Raw genomic sequence first — 15,119 nt, forward strand, 5'->3', positions numbered from 1 at the left:
TTGGACCATAATTAAAGATATGTTTGTGCCTCGAAGTTTATTTACTAAAATAACCTGTGGGTTGAGCGTTACCCTGTGAGGAAAGAGTAAAGTATTTGGCTTATTGGTGAGATAAAGGATAGTGGGAGGAAATTGCATTATGATGCATGTGTTTTGGGGCCCAGCTCTTAGACTGTCCAAATGATCGACCCAGTAGTCTAAGAAAATAACTGCAGATGCTGGTACAAATCGAAGGTATTTATTCACAAAATGCTGGAGTAAGTCAGCGGGTCAGGCAGCATCTCAGGAGAGAAGGAATGGGTGACCTTTCGGGTCGAAACCCTACTTCAGACTGATGTCAGGAGGAACTATCTAAAGTTGGAGAAGTTAATGTTCATACCGCTGGGCTGCAGGCTGCCCAATCGATATATAAGGTGCTGTTCCTCCAATTTCCGGTGGGCCTCACTGGCACTGGAGGAGGCCCATGACAGAAAGGTCAGACTGGGAGTGGGAGGAGGAGTTGAAGTTGGTGCTGAGCTCTGTAGTTGTATACTAATAAGGCGCACAAGACATATCCAGCAATGTGGAGCGTGCCATTCAATTTTCATTTTCCTATTTGTGCATCTAAAAATTCCTGTGTCCAGCCTCCCGCGTGGCTTGCACACTTATGAACAAAGGTTTTTACGGCAGACCATCAGGATGACTCACAATTACTGTGCACGTCTGTGCTGCACATGCCTGGCAAGTGGTTTTCAAAAAATGCTGGAGTAACTCAGCAGGTCAGGCAGCATCTCGGGTGAGAAGGAATGGGTGACGTTTCGGGTCAAGACCCTTCTTCAGACTGATGTCAGGGGGGCGGGACATCAGTCTAAAGAAGGGTCTCGACCCGAAACGTCACCCATTCCTTCTCTCCCGAGATGCTGCCTGACCTGCTGAGTTACTACAGCATTTTGTGAATAAATCGATTTGTACTAGTATCTGCAGTTATTTTCTTATACAAGTGGTTTTCAAATCAGCCTCTCGCTTGAAGCAAGTTTGTAAAGTTTTGCACAAAGATCTAACTGTTCATCTCACCGGTTTGCTTTGCAACATTAAAACAGAAAACGGGATTACTTTTTTGCAGTATTTTTTGTAAGGCAACACACCATTGTATACAGTATTCTGAAGCTGAAATGAGCAAATGCAATAATTAATTTGGACAGTTCTTCCACTTTTCTTCTGAAAATAAATGCTTCATTTACAATCAATTAATTACACAAAGCTTGACAAGCAATTCTGAACATGATGTTTTTATTTTCCCGTCCCCTGGCAAGTGTGAGTTGGTGCAAACGACCAAGAAATGTTTGGGGGGGTGGTTGTTGTCTGTGGTCAGGACCAGTAGCAGGCTTTTATTTTCTGCAGGAAGCATTGTAACTGATAAATGTTGGGTAGAACAAATGAAATCATATTTATATGTTTAAATGTACACCAAATATATTTAGTGAAACAAAGGTTGTTGGGATTTTTGTTTTAATTTTAGCTTGCTTCAAGCAGGAGGCTGATTTGAAAACCAATTGTCAGGCATGTGCAGCACAGACGTGCACAGTGATTGTGAGTCATCCTGATGGTCTGCCATGAAAACCTTTGTTCATAAGTATGCAAGCCACGCGGGAGGCTGGATACAGGAATTTTTAGATGCACAAATAGGATAATGAAAATTGAATGGCGCACTCCACTTTGCTGGATATGTCTTGCGTGCCTCATTAGTTTTATTAGCTGCACTTAGAAATGCTGACCTATAGCATTTTTAAACTGAAGTTGGAAGATGTAATTATATTAAGCTCTTTTGTTAGCTTGTTTTCTGATTAAGATTGGTATGTTTACTTTCCAAAACATTTATTCAAAATATTTCCCAGGGTATAGCAACTGAGCTCGGTTTACTAACCTTGTACAGAATCATTCTATACATTGCATTTATTTATTCTGTGAGATTTTTGTTGCCAAGGTTAAAGCATTGCTTACATGCAGTGTAATTTATCATCATCATATCATCATATATCTACAGCCGGAAACAGGCCTTTTCGGCCCACCAAGTCCGTGCCGCCCAGCGATCCCCACACATTAACACTATCCTACACCCACTAGGGACAATTTTTACATTTACCCAGCCAATTAACCTACATACCTGTACGTCTTTTGGAGTGTGGGAGGAAACCGAAGATCTCGGAGAAAACCCACGCAGGTCACGGGCATTATTTCAGTGCCTCCAGTTGTATTACTATTTTAAGGTAACAAATTGTCCCGATATTCTGACGATGGGAGCTTGTTCAGGGAAGTCCATATGTACTGTTGTCTGCCCTCTGAAACCGAAGATAGCAAAATGCAAGCAAAGGACCACTCCTGTTTCTCATTGCTGTCTGGTGATTTTTTTCTGGAAAGAGTATGTGTCCATTGGGTGCAGGCCACATCGTGCTTTGCACCTGTCATGTAGATGATGCTGTCCTTGCACAGTTTTTGCAGCAGATTGCACATGGTACAAGTGTCGGGTTATGGGGAGAAGGCAGGTGAATGGGGTTAGGAGGGAGAGATAGATCAGCCATGATTGAATGGCGGAGCAGAGCTGATGGGCCGAATGGCCCAAATCTGCTTCTCTCACTTATGAACATGGGCAGGGGGAAGACATGAAGATGATTGATCATAGATTAGTGCTTGGAGAAGAGGAGCAAGGATGAAATGAATTCCTTCTCAGTAATCATTGGGACAGAATCACTAAATGTCTGTCTTTGTGAGTTCTACAGCTTATTTCTATGTGTTCTCTGTATCTGGATTGTAATCAGTTGTACAACTGCTAAATAACTACTTCTGTAAACTAATGCATCCTAGCAATGTTGCCAGGTGGTTGAGCAGTTTGTATTTTATGGGATAAACTGATTCTTTTGGCTTTCTGGATGTGTGCTCACCCAAGTGTGATATTTTTTTCTCTTTAAAGATTTCTTCTCCAAAATAATTATGGCTTCCTAGCGGACATCAACATCTGGCACCCTTTTGTCATCATTGGCGTCTACTCTTCAACTCTGTCGGCTGCAATGAGCAATTTGATTGGAGCATCAAGAATTCTCTATGCACTTGCTAAGGACAATATATTTGGCAAGTTAATTCAAGTTATTTTGTTTATAAAATGACTGTTGGAATCAAAGTTGTGCAGAAACACTTGATGTTGACGTTACATTTTGTGAAAGACCTGCTTGTCACAACTGAACTAAATTACTTACTAATGGGCACATTATTCAGGAAACTAATTCCATATTTAAAGTAGCACATTTTCTACAAGGCGTATGCAGATGGTAAAAGGTTGGAGGAGACTATTGAGAGGTGGCAAATTCAGTCTTGGTAGAAACATGATGTAATATATTTGTAAGAATATGGGAAATGGAATGTTCTATAAATGTTGAAATTGTTTAACCCTGGTACTTTACCATGGGCCAGATATATTTGAGGCAGAGAGAGGTTCAATGCATTGATTCCCAAAAGATGCATTGCTGTGTAAGGAGAAATTCATTTACAAACATAGATACATAAACAATAGACAATAGGTGCAGGAGTAGGCCATTCAGCCCTTTGAGCCAGTACCGCCATGTAATGTCATCATGGCTTATCATCCACAATCAGTACCCCATGCCTGCCTTCCCCCATACCCCTTGATTCCGCTAGCCCTAAGAGCTCTATCTAACTCTCTTTTGAATGCATCCAGTGAATCGGCCTCCACTGTCTTCTGAGGCAGATAATTCCACAAATTCACAACTCTGTGTGTGAAAATGTTTTTCCTCATCTCAGTATTAAATGGCCTACCCCTTATTCTTAAACGGTGGCCCCTGGTTCTGCACTCCCCCAACATCGGGAACATGTTTCCTGCATCTAGCATGTCCAATCCCTTAATAACTTTATATGTTTCTATAAGATCCCCTCTCATCCTTCTAAAGTCTTGCCATTCTGGGAATTAACCTTGTGAACCTATGCTGCACTGCCTCAATAACAATAATGTCTTTCCTCAAATTAGGAGACTAAATCTGCATACAATAGTCCAGGTGTGGTCTCACCAGGGCCCTGTACAACTTCAGAAAGACCTCTTTGCTCCTATACTCAACTCCTCTCGTTATGAAGGCCAACATGCCATTAGCTTCCTTCACTGCCTGCTGTACCTGCATGCTTACTTTCAGTTACTGATGTGCAAGGACACCCAGGTCTCCTTGCACCTCCTCTTTTCCTAATCTGACACCATTCAGATAATAATCTGCCTTCCTGTTCTTGCCTCCAAAGTGGATAACCTCACATTTATCCACATTATACTGCATCTGCCATGCATCTGCCCACTCACACAACCTGTCCAAGTCACTATGCATCCTCATATTATCCTCTTCACAGTTCACACTGCCACCCAGCTTTGTGTCATCCGTAAATCTATGCTGACTCGGACCGATCCTGTTACTGCTATCCAAACGTGCCGCTATTACATCTTTGATAATCGATTCCAGCATCTTCCCTGCCACTGATGTCAGGCTAACTGGTCTATAATTCCCTGCTTTCTCTCTCCCCTTTCTTGAAAAGTGGGATAACATTAGCTACCCACCAATTCACAGGAACTGATCCAGAATCTATAGAACATTAGAAAATGATCACCAATGTGTCCACGATTTCTAGAGCCACCTCCTTGAGTACCCTGGGATACACACCATCAGGCCCTGGGGATTTATCAGCCTTCAGTCCCATCAGTCTACCCAACACCATTTCCTGACTAATGTGAATTTCCTTCAGTTCCTCCATCACCCTAGGTTCTCTGCCCCTTATTACACCTGGGAGATTGTTTGTGTCTTCCTTAGTGAAGACAGAATCAAAGTACCTGTTCAACTCGTCAGCCATTTCCTTGTTCCCCTTAATAAATTCACCTGTTTATGTTTTCAAGGGACCCACATTTGTCTTAACTATTTTTTTCCTCTTCACATATCTAAAAAAGCTTTTACTATCCTCCTTTATATTCTTGGCTAGCTTCCCTTCGTACCTCATCTTTTCTCCCTGTATTGCCTTTTTAGTTACCTTCTGTTGATCTTTAAAAGTTGCCCAATCCTCTGGTTTCTCTCTCATCTTTGCTGTGTTATATGTCTTCTCTTTTATTTTTATATACTGTCCTTGACTTCCCTTGTCAGCCACGGGTGCCTCTTACTCTCCTTAGAATCTTTCTTCCTCTTTGGAATGAACTGATCCTGCACCTTCTGTATTATTCCCAGAAATACCTGCCATTGCTGTACCACTGTCATCCCTGCTAGGGTCTCTTTCCAGTCAACTTTGGCCAGCTCCTCCCTCATAGTCCCCTTTGTTCTACTGCAATACTGACACTTCCGATTTTACCTTCTCCCTCTTAAATTGCAGATTAAAACTTATCATATTATGGTCACTACCTCCTAATGGTTCCTTTGCCTTGAGTTCCCTTATCAAATCCAGTTCATTACACAATACTAAATCCAGAATTGGCTTCTGCCTGGTAGGCTCCTGTACAAGCTGCTCTAAAAATCCATCCCGGAGGCACTCTACAAACTCCCTTTCTTGGGGTCCAGTACCAACCCGATTTTCCTAGTCTACCTGCATGTTGAAATCTCCCATAACCACTGTAGCATTACCTTTGTTACATGCTAATTTTAACTCTTGATTCAACTTGCACCCTTTATCCAGGCTACTGTTTGGGGGCCTGTAGATAACTCCTATTAGGGTCTTTTTACCCTTACTATTTCTGAGTTCTATCCACAATTACTACATCTTCTGATTCTATGTCGCCCCTCGCAAGGGATTGACTTTCATTCCTTACCAACAGAGCCACTCTGTCCACCTGTGTGTCTTTTCGATAGGTCGTATACCCCTGAATATCCAATTCTCAGCCCTGGTCCTCTTGCAGCCATGTCTCTGTAAATCCTACAACATCATACTTGCCAATATCTAACTGTGCCTCAAGCTCATCCACTTTATTTCTTATACTTCGCGCATTCAAATATAACACTTTTAATTCGGTATTCACCTCCCCTCTCACACCAGTTCCTATTTCGCCTGACCTTACTCTCTTATCCTTTCTTGAACTTTCCGTCCCATTAATTTGGGTGTCTTTCGTAACTTTTCCTGTACTCTCTTCCCCTTTAACTCCATCCTTAATCCCCCCCCCCCCCCTGCGATTTAGTTTAAACCCACACGTGTAGCACTAGCAAACCTGCCTGCCAGAATGTGGATCCTCCTCCAGTTAAGGTGTAAACCGTCCCTTTTGTACAGGTCACCCCTACCCCAGAAGAGGTCCCAGTGGTCTATAAATCTAAATCCCTGCTCCCTGCACCAGCCCCTCAGCCACACATTCAGATCCCCTATCTCCCTGTTCCTGCCCTCACCAGCACGAAGTACTGGAAGCAATCCAGAGATAACTACCCTGGAAGTCCTGCTTTTCTGTCTTCTTCCTAACTCCCTAAACACACGTTGCAGAACCTCCTTCCATTTCTTCACAATGTCATTTGTGTCCACTAGCACAACCACTTCCGGCTGCTCACCTTCCCTCTCGAGGATGTTCTGAAGTCGGTCCGAGACATCTTGAACCCTGGCACCAAGGAGGCAATAGACCATCCTCGAGTCTCGCCTGCTGCCACAGAATCTCCTATCCATACCTCAGACAATGGAATCACCCACCACTATGGCTCTGCCCAACATCGGTCTCCCCGGTCGAATCTCATCGCTAGGATTGGAGCCACCGACCTGTCCGCCGCTTGGACTGGAAGAGTCGTCTGCCCCGACAGCTCCCAAGAGGGTGTACCTGTTTTCATTGGGTACAGTCACTGGGGTTTCCTGCATTCCATGTTTACTCTTCTTTCTCATAGTCACCCACCTTCTCTCTTCCTGCATCCTTGGCGTGACAACCTCACTGTGGGTCCTGCCCAGGAAACTCTTGTTGTCCCGGATGGCCCTGAGGTCAAGCAGCTGCTTCTCCAGTTCCCCAACACGTCCAGTCAGGAGCTGCACCTGGACACAATTCCTGCAGGTGTAGTCTCCAGAAGCTCCAGAAGTGCCCCTGGCTTCCCACATCCTGCAGGAAACACACTGCACCAACTTGCCTGCCATTTCTTCAGTGGACAAAAAAAAATCACAAATTTCGAATCAAGTGTAGCCACCTTGCCTCAGTTTCCTTGCCGAAGACTCTCGAGCCAAAGACTCACAGTTTACTCACCAAGGTACTTCACCACAACGAGGCGCTCCCCTAGAGCAATCCCTACTATTATTTGCTGTTCAATTAACTAATTCGCTGATTTACAAGTTTAGTTATTGGTTTTTAAATGAACCGCTCTTGAAAACTCACCAAGGCTTTAACTTCTGCAGCCAATCCCCGCACTCACTCCTTCACCTGCTGCTCCTCTGCTGACCTTGAAGTATGTGAAGAAAACTCGCATAGCATTTGGGGATTGCTTGACGTGGGCCGATATTCAATGGAATTTTAGAGATTTTGCAAACAAGCTTTTCATTGTACCTGTATCCTACTGTATTTGTGCATATGACAATAAACTCGACAAGAATATAACGTAGAGGTGGTAGCAAATATTGAGGAACAGAGGGGCATAATGCTAATGAAGAAGGTGTATGATAGGGCAGGGAGGTTATGGTGGAACCTCATGGAACATTGTTTAAGCCACAGGTGGAGGTTTGTGAAATGTGGGTCACCACACTACAGGAGCTTACACTAGGGAGAAGGCAGGGGAGATTCACCAGGATGTTCCCTCGGGTGAAGTGTTTCACTTGTGAGGAGCGACTGGAGTTTGTTTTCCTTGGAGTGGAGGAGGGTGGAGGTGACAAAACTGAGTTGCACATAATTGGGAGACACAAAGGGTGGATAGTATAAAACCTTTTCCATTTGGCAGAGGTGCCAAAGCAAGAGGCCATACTGGTTGGAATCTGTAACGCACTGCCTAGCATGGTGGAGACAAAAACACTGACTACTTTTAAGTAGTAACTAGATGAATAATGACTGACTTTAGAATTGCTGAATACCTTTATAACATCAAATAGATAATGCAGTGGATCTATGACTGCTTAGATCATAGAACAATCATCATAATTGTGGGTAGTGCGGAAGGTTAGGACGTTCTGACCATAATGATTTTGAACCTTTTTAAAAATAGTGGAACCCATCTTACCCATTGCAGGTCGGTTGTTCTCTCTTTACTTGGAAAGTCCAATTCCTCATGACAACCAGTGTGACATCAGAGTAAAAGTAGTACCGAAGTGACGGACAAACAGTTGGAGAAAGGTAGAGTCTACATTGCCTCCATGGTGCCAGGATGTCCCAATGTGGTGGTAGATCATCGTAGTGGTGAGGAGCCAGAGGTCGCAGTGGTCATTGGTACCGTAGGAAATGGGGGCAAATTTTGAGAGTCGAGAGGCCAACATGCCATTAGCTATCTTCACTGCCTGCTGTACCTGCATGCTTACTTTCAGTGACTGATGTACAAGCACACCCAGGTCTCCTTGCACCTCCCCTTTTCCTACTCTGACACCATTCAGATAATAATCTGCCTTCCTGATCTTGATACCAAGGTGGATAACCTCACATTTATCCACATTATACTGCATCTGCCATGCATCTGCCCACTCACCCAACCTATCCAAGTCACCCTGCAGCCTCATAGCATCCTACTCCAGATTTTTGTGTCCGTATACAACCTTTCTGCTGGGACAGGGATGGTGAAGAATGAAAAGAACAGGGTTTCTGAGAATATTTTGGGTGAGGATGATAAACCATGGGTTTCTACTTGGATTGATGCATGTTCCATTAAGCCATTACGTGCAGTGACATATTCCCTTCCTCCACACCTGGGGTGAGATTCTGGGCCAGCTGTGATCACTTTTGATTCCAATTCCAGTCATTAACTATGATTATTTGCACTGTAACCTTCTTCGGAACACTCTTCATTAGCTTTTACCGTTGTGAGGTCCATTGCCTTTTGCAATTAGTGGTTTAATCACTGATAATAAATAACCATGAGCCTTTCAAAAATGCTTTTAACATTTACAATAATGTTTCTAAATTAAAGAGTGAAACAAACATTGTTAATAACAATTGCAAAATTAATTCCGTGCAATCTACTTTTATCCAAAATTCAGTGTTTAATCCAATTTAACTCACCTTAAACCAAAGGCAATTCAGAGCTCAAATTATTTAACTAAATATATGATGTTAAAACTCCATTCATTCAATGCAATTGCAATTCATTTTATTTGAAGATGTTACATGGCACAATAAACTTTTAATATTTCAAATCCATCTTGAATAAGGGGAAAACTGTCTCTTGTTGACAGTTAAGAGATTTCAGTTTATATCATGATCAAGTAATAATTTTGATTAAATTACTGCTGTAATTAATATCCCCAAAATTTTTGTAATATTCAACATCTGCAGATAAGTATAGATTCTTTTTTCTGAAATCCTTCAATTGAATTTTAGCAGAGACATTATTTTATTTTGCAATATTAGTAAGAGAAATTACAGGTGAGTGTGTCCGTGCACCTTATCATGTAACCATTACTTTGTTATTCTGCGTCTAACTTCTTTCAAAGTTAAGCGTACTGGACCATGCCTGTCTAACAATGAGGTGAAATCCCAAGGGAATCATTGTAGCTTGTTGCATTGTTAATCAGAGAAAACACTTAAATATCTGGGAAATATTGGTAGCCTTTCTCTAATTAATCTGCTCAATAGATTAACTTTTCTTTTCCACCTTTCAGGTAAGCTGCTCGTACCTGCGAAGAAAACCTCTGGCAGTGGAAACCCCTGGGCCGCTGTTCTCATCTCCTGGGTCTTCGTCCAGGTAATTTGTTTTGGTGTAAATAAAGTCACACTAACATTTGAATATCGCCTGCACTGTTTTGCTTTCTTCTATGTGAGAAATAATTTTGGTTTACAGATTGGTGAATTGTTTCAATATTTGGCAGTCTCTGAAATGTTCTTTAGTTCATATGGGGTAATTTGTACAAGACTAATGTCGCTCTGTGTTCCCTTTTAGTTTTATTTATTACTAGACCAAGTGGACCGTTGGGGCCCAAACCTCTCCTGCATTGGTGCAGCACCCTCTCCCCCCCCCCTCCTCCTCCCTCCTCTCTCCCCTCCCCCCCTCCCTCGCCCTCCCTTCTCCCCCTCCCCCCTCCCTCCTCCCTCCCCTCTCCCTCCACTCCCTCCCTAGGAGATAGCTGTCTGACGACCATGTCTGGGTTTAAACTTGAAGAGATAATCTGCAATGATCTTGTCATTAAATTTAGACCAATAGTATGAAGATCGGAACAGGCTAATTCTATCCTTTTATATTTGCCATTATTTGAAAGTGGCATTTGTGGCTTTTATCCCTTTTCTTGATTTATAACGAGATAAGTAATAGACAAGAACATGGGCAAACGGGAGCAGATGGTCGCCTGTGTAGGAAGGTACTTCAGATGCTGGTCTAAACCGAAGATAGACACAAAACGCCGGAGTAACTCGGCGGGTCAGGCAGCATCTCTGGAGAAAAGGAATAGGTGATGTTTTTGGTGGAGGCCCTTGATCAGACACATGGTCACCTGGTCCCTCCAGCCTGGCCTCCCTCTCATGGTCACCTGGTCCCTCCAGCCTGGCCTCCCTCTCATGGTCACCTGGTCCCTCCAGCCTGGCCTCCCTCTCATGGTCACCTGGTCCCTCCAGCCTGGCCTCCCTCTCATGGTCACCTGGTCCCTCCAGCCTGGCCTCCCTCTCATGGTCACCTGGTCCCTCCAGCCTGGCCTCCCTCTCATGGTCACCTGGTCCCTCCAGCCTGGCCTCCCTCTCCACATTATCTGCTCCTGGGCCTCAACTCATTTTATTTACATTGTCCTTGTTTCCCTAATCTTTCAAAAATGCGTTTACTTCCTCTTGAATTAGCTCCAGTGATCTCACTGCCGCAGCCCTCTGGATAACATAACATAACATAACATAACAACACTTTATTGTCACTCGGCACAACACCGAGCGAAATTTCAGCAGTCACACAAAATACAGCAAAAAGAAAAGAACACAGGACACCCGACCCCAACACAAACATCCATCACAGTGACTCCAAACACCCCCTCACTGTGATGGAGGCAACAAAACTTCCCCTCTCTTCCCCCCGCACCCACGGACAGGCAGCTCGACCCCTACCGAGGCAAACGACACGCACAGCCCCCGCAAGGGGATGGAAGGCCCCCCGGCCGAGCCGCCCCGGGCACCGAAACGTCCCGCGGCCACACCGGGCGATGTTAAGTCCAACGGCCGAGCCGCACCGGGCACTGAAACGTCCCGCGGCCGAACAGCGCTGACGATGTTAAGTCCAGCGGCCAAGCCGCACCGGGCACTGAAACGTCCCGCGGCCACACCGGGCGATGTTAAGTCCAGCGGCCAAGCCGCACCGGGCATTGAAACGTCCCGCGGCCGAGCCGCACCGGGCACTGAAACGTCCCGCGGCCACACCGGGCACTGAAACGTCCCGCGGCCACACCGGGCGATGTTAAGTCCAGCGGCCGAGCCGCACCGGGCACTGAAACGTCCCGCGGCCGAGCCGCACCGGGCACTGAAACGTCCCGCGGCCGCACCGGGCGATGTTAAGTCCAGCGGCCGAGCCGCACCGGGCACTGAAACGTCCCGCGGCCGAGCTGCGCCGGCAATGTTAAGGCCCGCAGCCGAGCCGCACCGGGCACTGAAACGTCCCGCAGCCGAGCTGCGCCGGCAATGTTAAGGCCCGCAGCCGAGCCGCACCGGGCACTGAAACGTCCCGCAGCCGAGCTGCGCCGGCAATGTTAAGGCCCGCAGCCGAGCCGCGCCCCGGGGAAGAGACCTAATAAAATAAAGGTTTCCCCCCGCCCCACCCCCCCACCCCACCCCACACCCCCACCACACACCCCCACCACACATACACAGCCAAAAACAGAAACAAAAACCATCCCAACACCGACACAAACAAAAAAAAAGAAAAAAAGACAACAGACTGCCAGAGAGCCGCAGCCGTTAGGCGCAGCCAACTCCTACTTAGGCTGTTCTCGAGATTCACTGTCCTCGACAAGAGGAATTTCCTCCGCTCCTCGGTTTTAAATAGACAATAGACAATAGGTGCAGGAGTAGGCCATTCAGCCCTTCGAGCCAGCACCGCCATTCAATGCGATCGTGGCTGATCACTCTCAATCAGTACCCCGTTCCTGCCTTCTCCCCATACCCCCTCACTCCTTGTAAGTTCCTTGTAACCATAATCCTGCTGTTGACAGCAGTCAATGTAACTCATCACTTTGTCTTGCCCCATGGGGTCTTGCATCGAACAGAACACTGAAAAAGGCCCTTCAACCCGCAATGTCTGAGTCAAACATTTTGTCAGATTAACCAAATCCCTTCCTCCTGCACATGATGCATATCCCTTGCAAAATGGCGGAACTGCGCCTGGTATTCTGCTTGGCTAACTTGCAACCCAATGGTATGAACAATGAATTCTCCAGTTTTAAGTAGTACCTCCCCTTGCCCCCCCCACACTGGTGCACATCCATTTCTCTCTCTCCCCCCCCCCCCCCCCCCCTATAATCTCTCCTTCTGCCTTTGTCACTCCTCTTTCTCGTCTCCTTTTCAACTCTGGTCTTTGTCCTCCCATCTGCCAATCAACTCCCACCCCCCCTCACCACACCTTCAGCTTTCTACCCCCAACTACATTCAGTCTGAAGAAGAGTCCCAACCCAAAAATTTGAAGTGTCTTTACCAACAAATAACCTGCATCACTGCCACTATATTTTGGAACTACAGTTTAACCCCCCTGCCCCTGCCACCATTCACAAATTTAAAATTGTCTTCCGTGTGCTTAAATCATTCCATTGTCTCTCACTCAGCAGTGACTGGTTTATATTGCCAATTAATTGAGAAGAACAAGAATAATTATCTTTGCCCGTGTGCTGGTCATAATGAGCATTTATTTTGTAAGTAACCACAGGACCACTCCTAACATTATAGTCAGGAGCTGCAGTAAAGTACTACCATAATTAACATTACAAAGTCATTTGTACATTTATATGCCTATGGGTGTGAAGCAATCCACAGGGAAAGTAGGAATGAAATTTAAAGAGGAATAGTGCATATGTAGGTTGAAGAGGAAGCATTTTCTGTCACTGCTTTCGCCAGAAAGAATTGAGAACATTTTGAAATATCAAAGGCTTTGAGGCCAGTTTTTTTTCGACGAATAAAGTCTGTTTCCCAGTGTTCGCACGACTTTCATGCAGCCTCTGAGAGGGCCGGCAGTAAAGTCAGCCTTGTCCATCGCTTAAAGTGAGACATCTGTGAGTTGCGCCATCTGTTGGAGAAGGGGAATTAATCAGTCCACCTTCATCCTTCCTTTCACTGTCTTCATATCCCTGACTTCATCCCAGGGCAAACATAGAGATGCCAGTATGGTGAGCTACCGTTCCAGTAATACGACACTCTTAAGTATCCTTGTTGCATAACCAGAATCTGATTCTTTTTTCATATATGAAAGAATTTTGGGCTTTAAAATGCAATAGCTCATTTTGCAATATTACTGATGCCACTTGAGTTAGTAAGTAGGCGTGAGGTTATTTTACTTTTGGCTGAAAAATAATTATCATCTTGGTCATCCATTAAAGAGTTCTAATAATTTAACGCTAACAGGTTTAATTCCTTAACCCCAAGATCATTCTGCTCCAGTGTGTATAACACGGGGATATATTTATACCTTCTGTATAACTATATATATATATATATATATATATATATATATCTTCTCTACATTTAATGCACTGATAACAGACTTTTGTGGAGCAAGGAAAGAGACATTTATTTTGAAATGATCCAGGTTTATTTATAAAGAGGGAAAAAAGAAGCTTCATGTGAAATATGTTAGACACTGAGTTGACAGGTTGCTCTGGAGTGTATGAAACTCACAGCATGCCAGAGGATATTACCCAAGTACGTTTATGAAAAGCATTAAAAGATAGAAGAGGAATGTGATGCAAGGAAAGATTTCTGTAATGTGGGATCATAAAATTGAACAAATTATCCCTTATTAAAATCTTTGCCTCCATGACAGAACATAATCTTTGTTTTCCTAATATGCAAACATTTTTATGTTTCTATTTATAATTTTCATGTCATCTGATTAAAGAATAGACTAGCATTTGTTAGGATGATAATGACAAGTATTTTGCTCAGTTTTATTTTGGTTAAAATTCCTGTGCTTCATTTAAATCCATATTGGTGTTTTGGGCTGCTATGTACAAATTGTTTATGGTTTCCACGGGTAGCCCATTTCAAATGCTTTTCAACTTGCATGTTGTAAATACAGCATCTGGTTGATCTTGATTTCAAAATGTTAGTCTGTTGTTAATTTCCTGAGGCAGAGAATACCATGTTGGAATTTAATTATTCATTTCCATACATCCGGATTAGCAACAGTACAGCCTCTGCAATTAGGATGTTATATTTAGGGAGCATGATCTTACTGTAATTTTTCAAAGTCAGGAGATGTAAATGCATTGCAGCAATATAAATGTGTCACAGGTTTTAAAATCAAGAGACTTAGTTTTGCTTTGCATTTAAGCATATATTGTGCACTTTGAAGATTAAAATGAACTAAAAATTCCTCTTGTTTAAATGATGGAACAAAAAGCACTATAAGAAATTGCTCTTTGCAGCAGTGAATTGCCAATCATTTTCAGAACCTAATAAGTTGTTCTAAGCCACCAGAGATTTGAAAGCCTCGTGTCACTCATTTGGCCCTTACTCTGCGAGGAAATGCAATGAATGATAAATGTAGAAATGACGTGCGGAAAAAATTACATGGTCCAGTCAAGTAAAGATAACCATTCCCAATTTTACCGTAGGGTCTTGTGTAATTTCATTATGTTGCATTAATGATTAATGTGTCTGGGGTAATATTAATTTGTCTCTATTTTGACATCTCCAGGCATTCCTCCCAATTTAACCACTGCTTGACAAAGAAGTTGTATTTTTTGCCTCTCCAGACTGCAGTGGTTCAGGTCACGACATTTACTTGTAGGAATTCTTTGACTGCCTGAATAAGTAGAGTCTGAGCCAATAACTGGTATTGAAGCTCGCT

At 44.0% G+C, this 15,119-nt stretch overlaps 1 protein-coding gene across 1 annotated transcript in view; it reads left to right on the forward strand.

The window, feature by feature from the left end:
- LOC144599687 (solute carrier family 12 member 9-like) overlaps positions 1-15,119 on the forward strand; it is a 90,447-nt gene that overhangs the window by 38,405 nt on the left and 36,923 nt on the right. Inside the window, 2 exon segments of the mRNA XM_078410883.1 lie at positions 2,948-3,105; positions 9,757-9,839. Coding sequence (XP_078267009.1) covers positions 2,948-3,105; positions 9,757-9,839 — 241 coding nt within the window.

Source organism: Rhinoraja longicauda, chromosome 13 (assembly GCF_053455715.1).
Source record: "Rhinoraja longicauda isolate Sanriku21f chromosome 13, sRhiLon1.1, whole genome shotgun sequence".
NCBI lineage: Eukaryota > Metazoa > Chordata > Chondrichthyes > Rajiformes > Arhynchobatidae > Rhinoraja > Rhinoraja longicauda.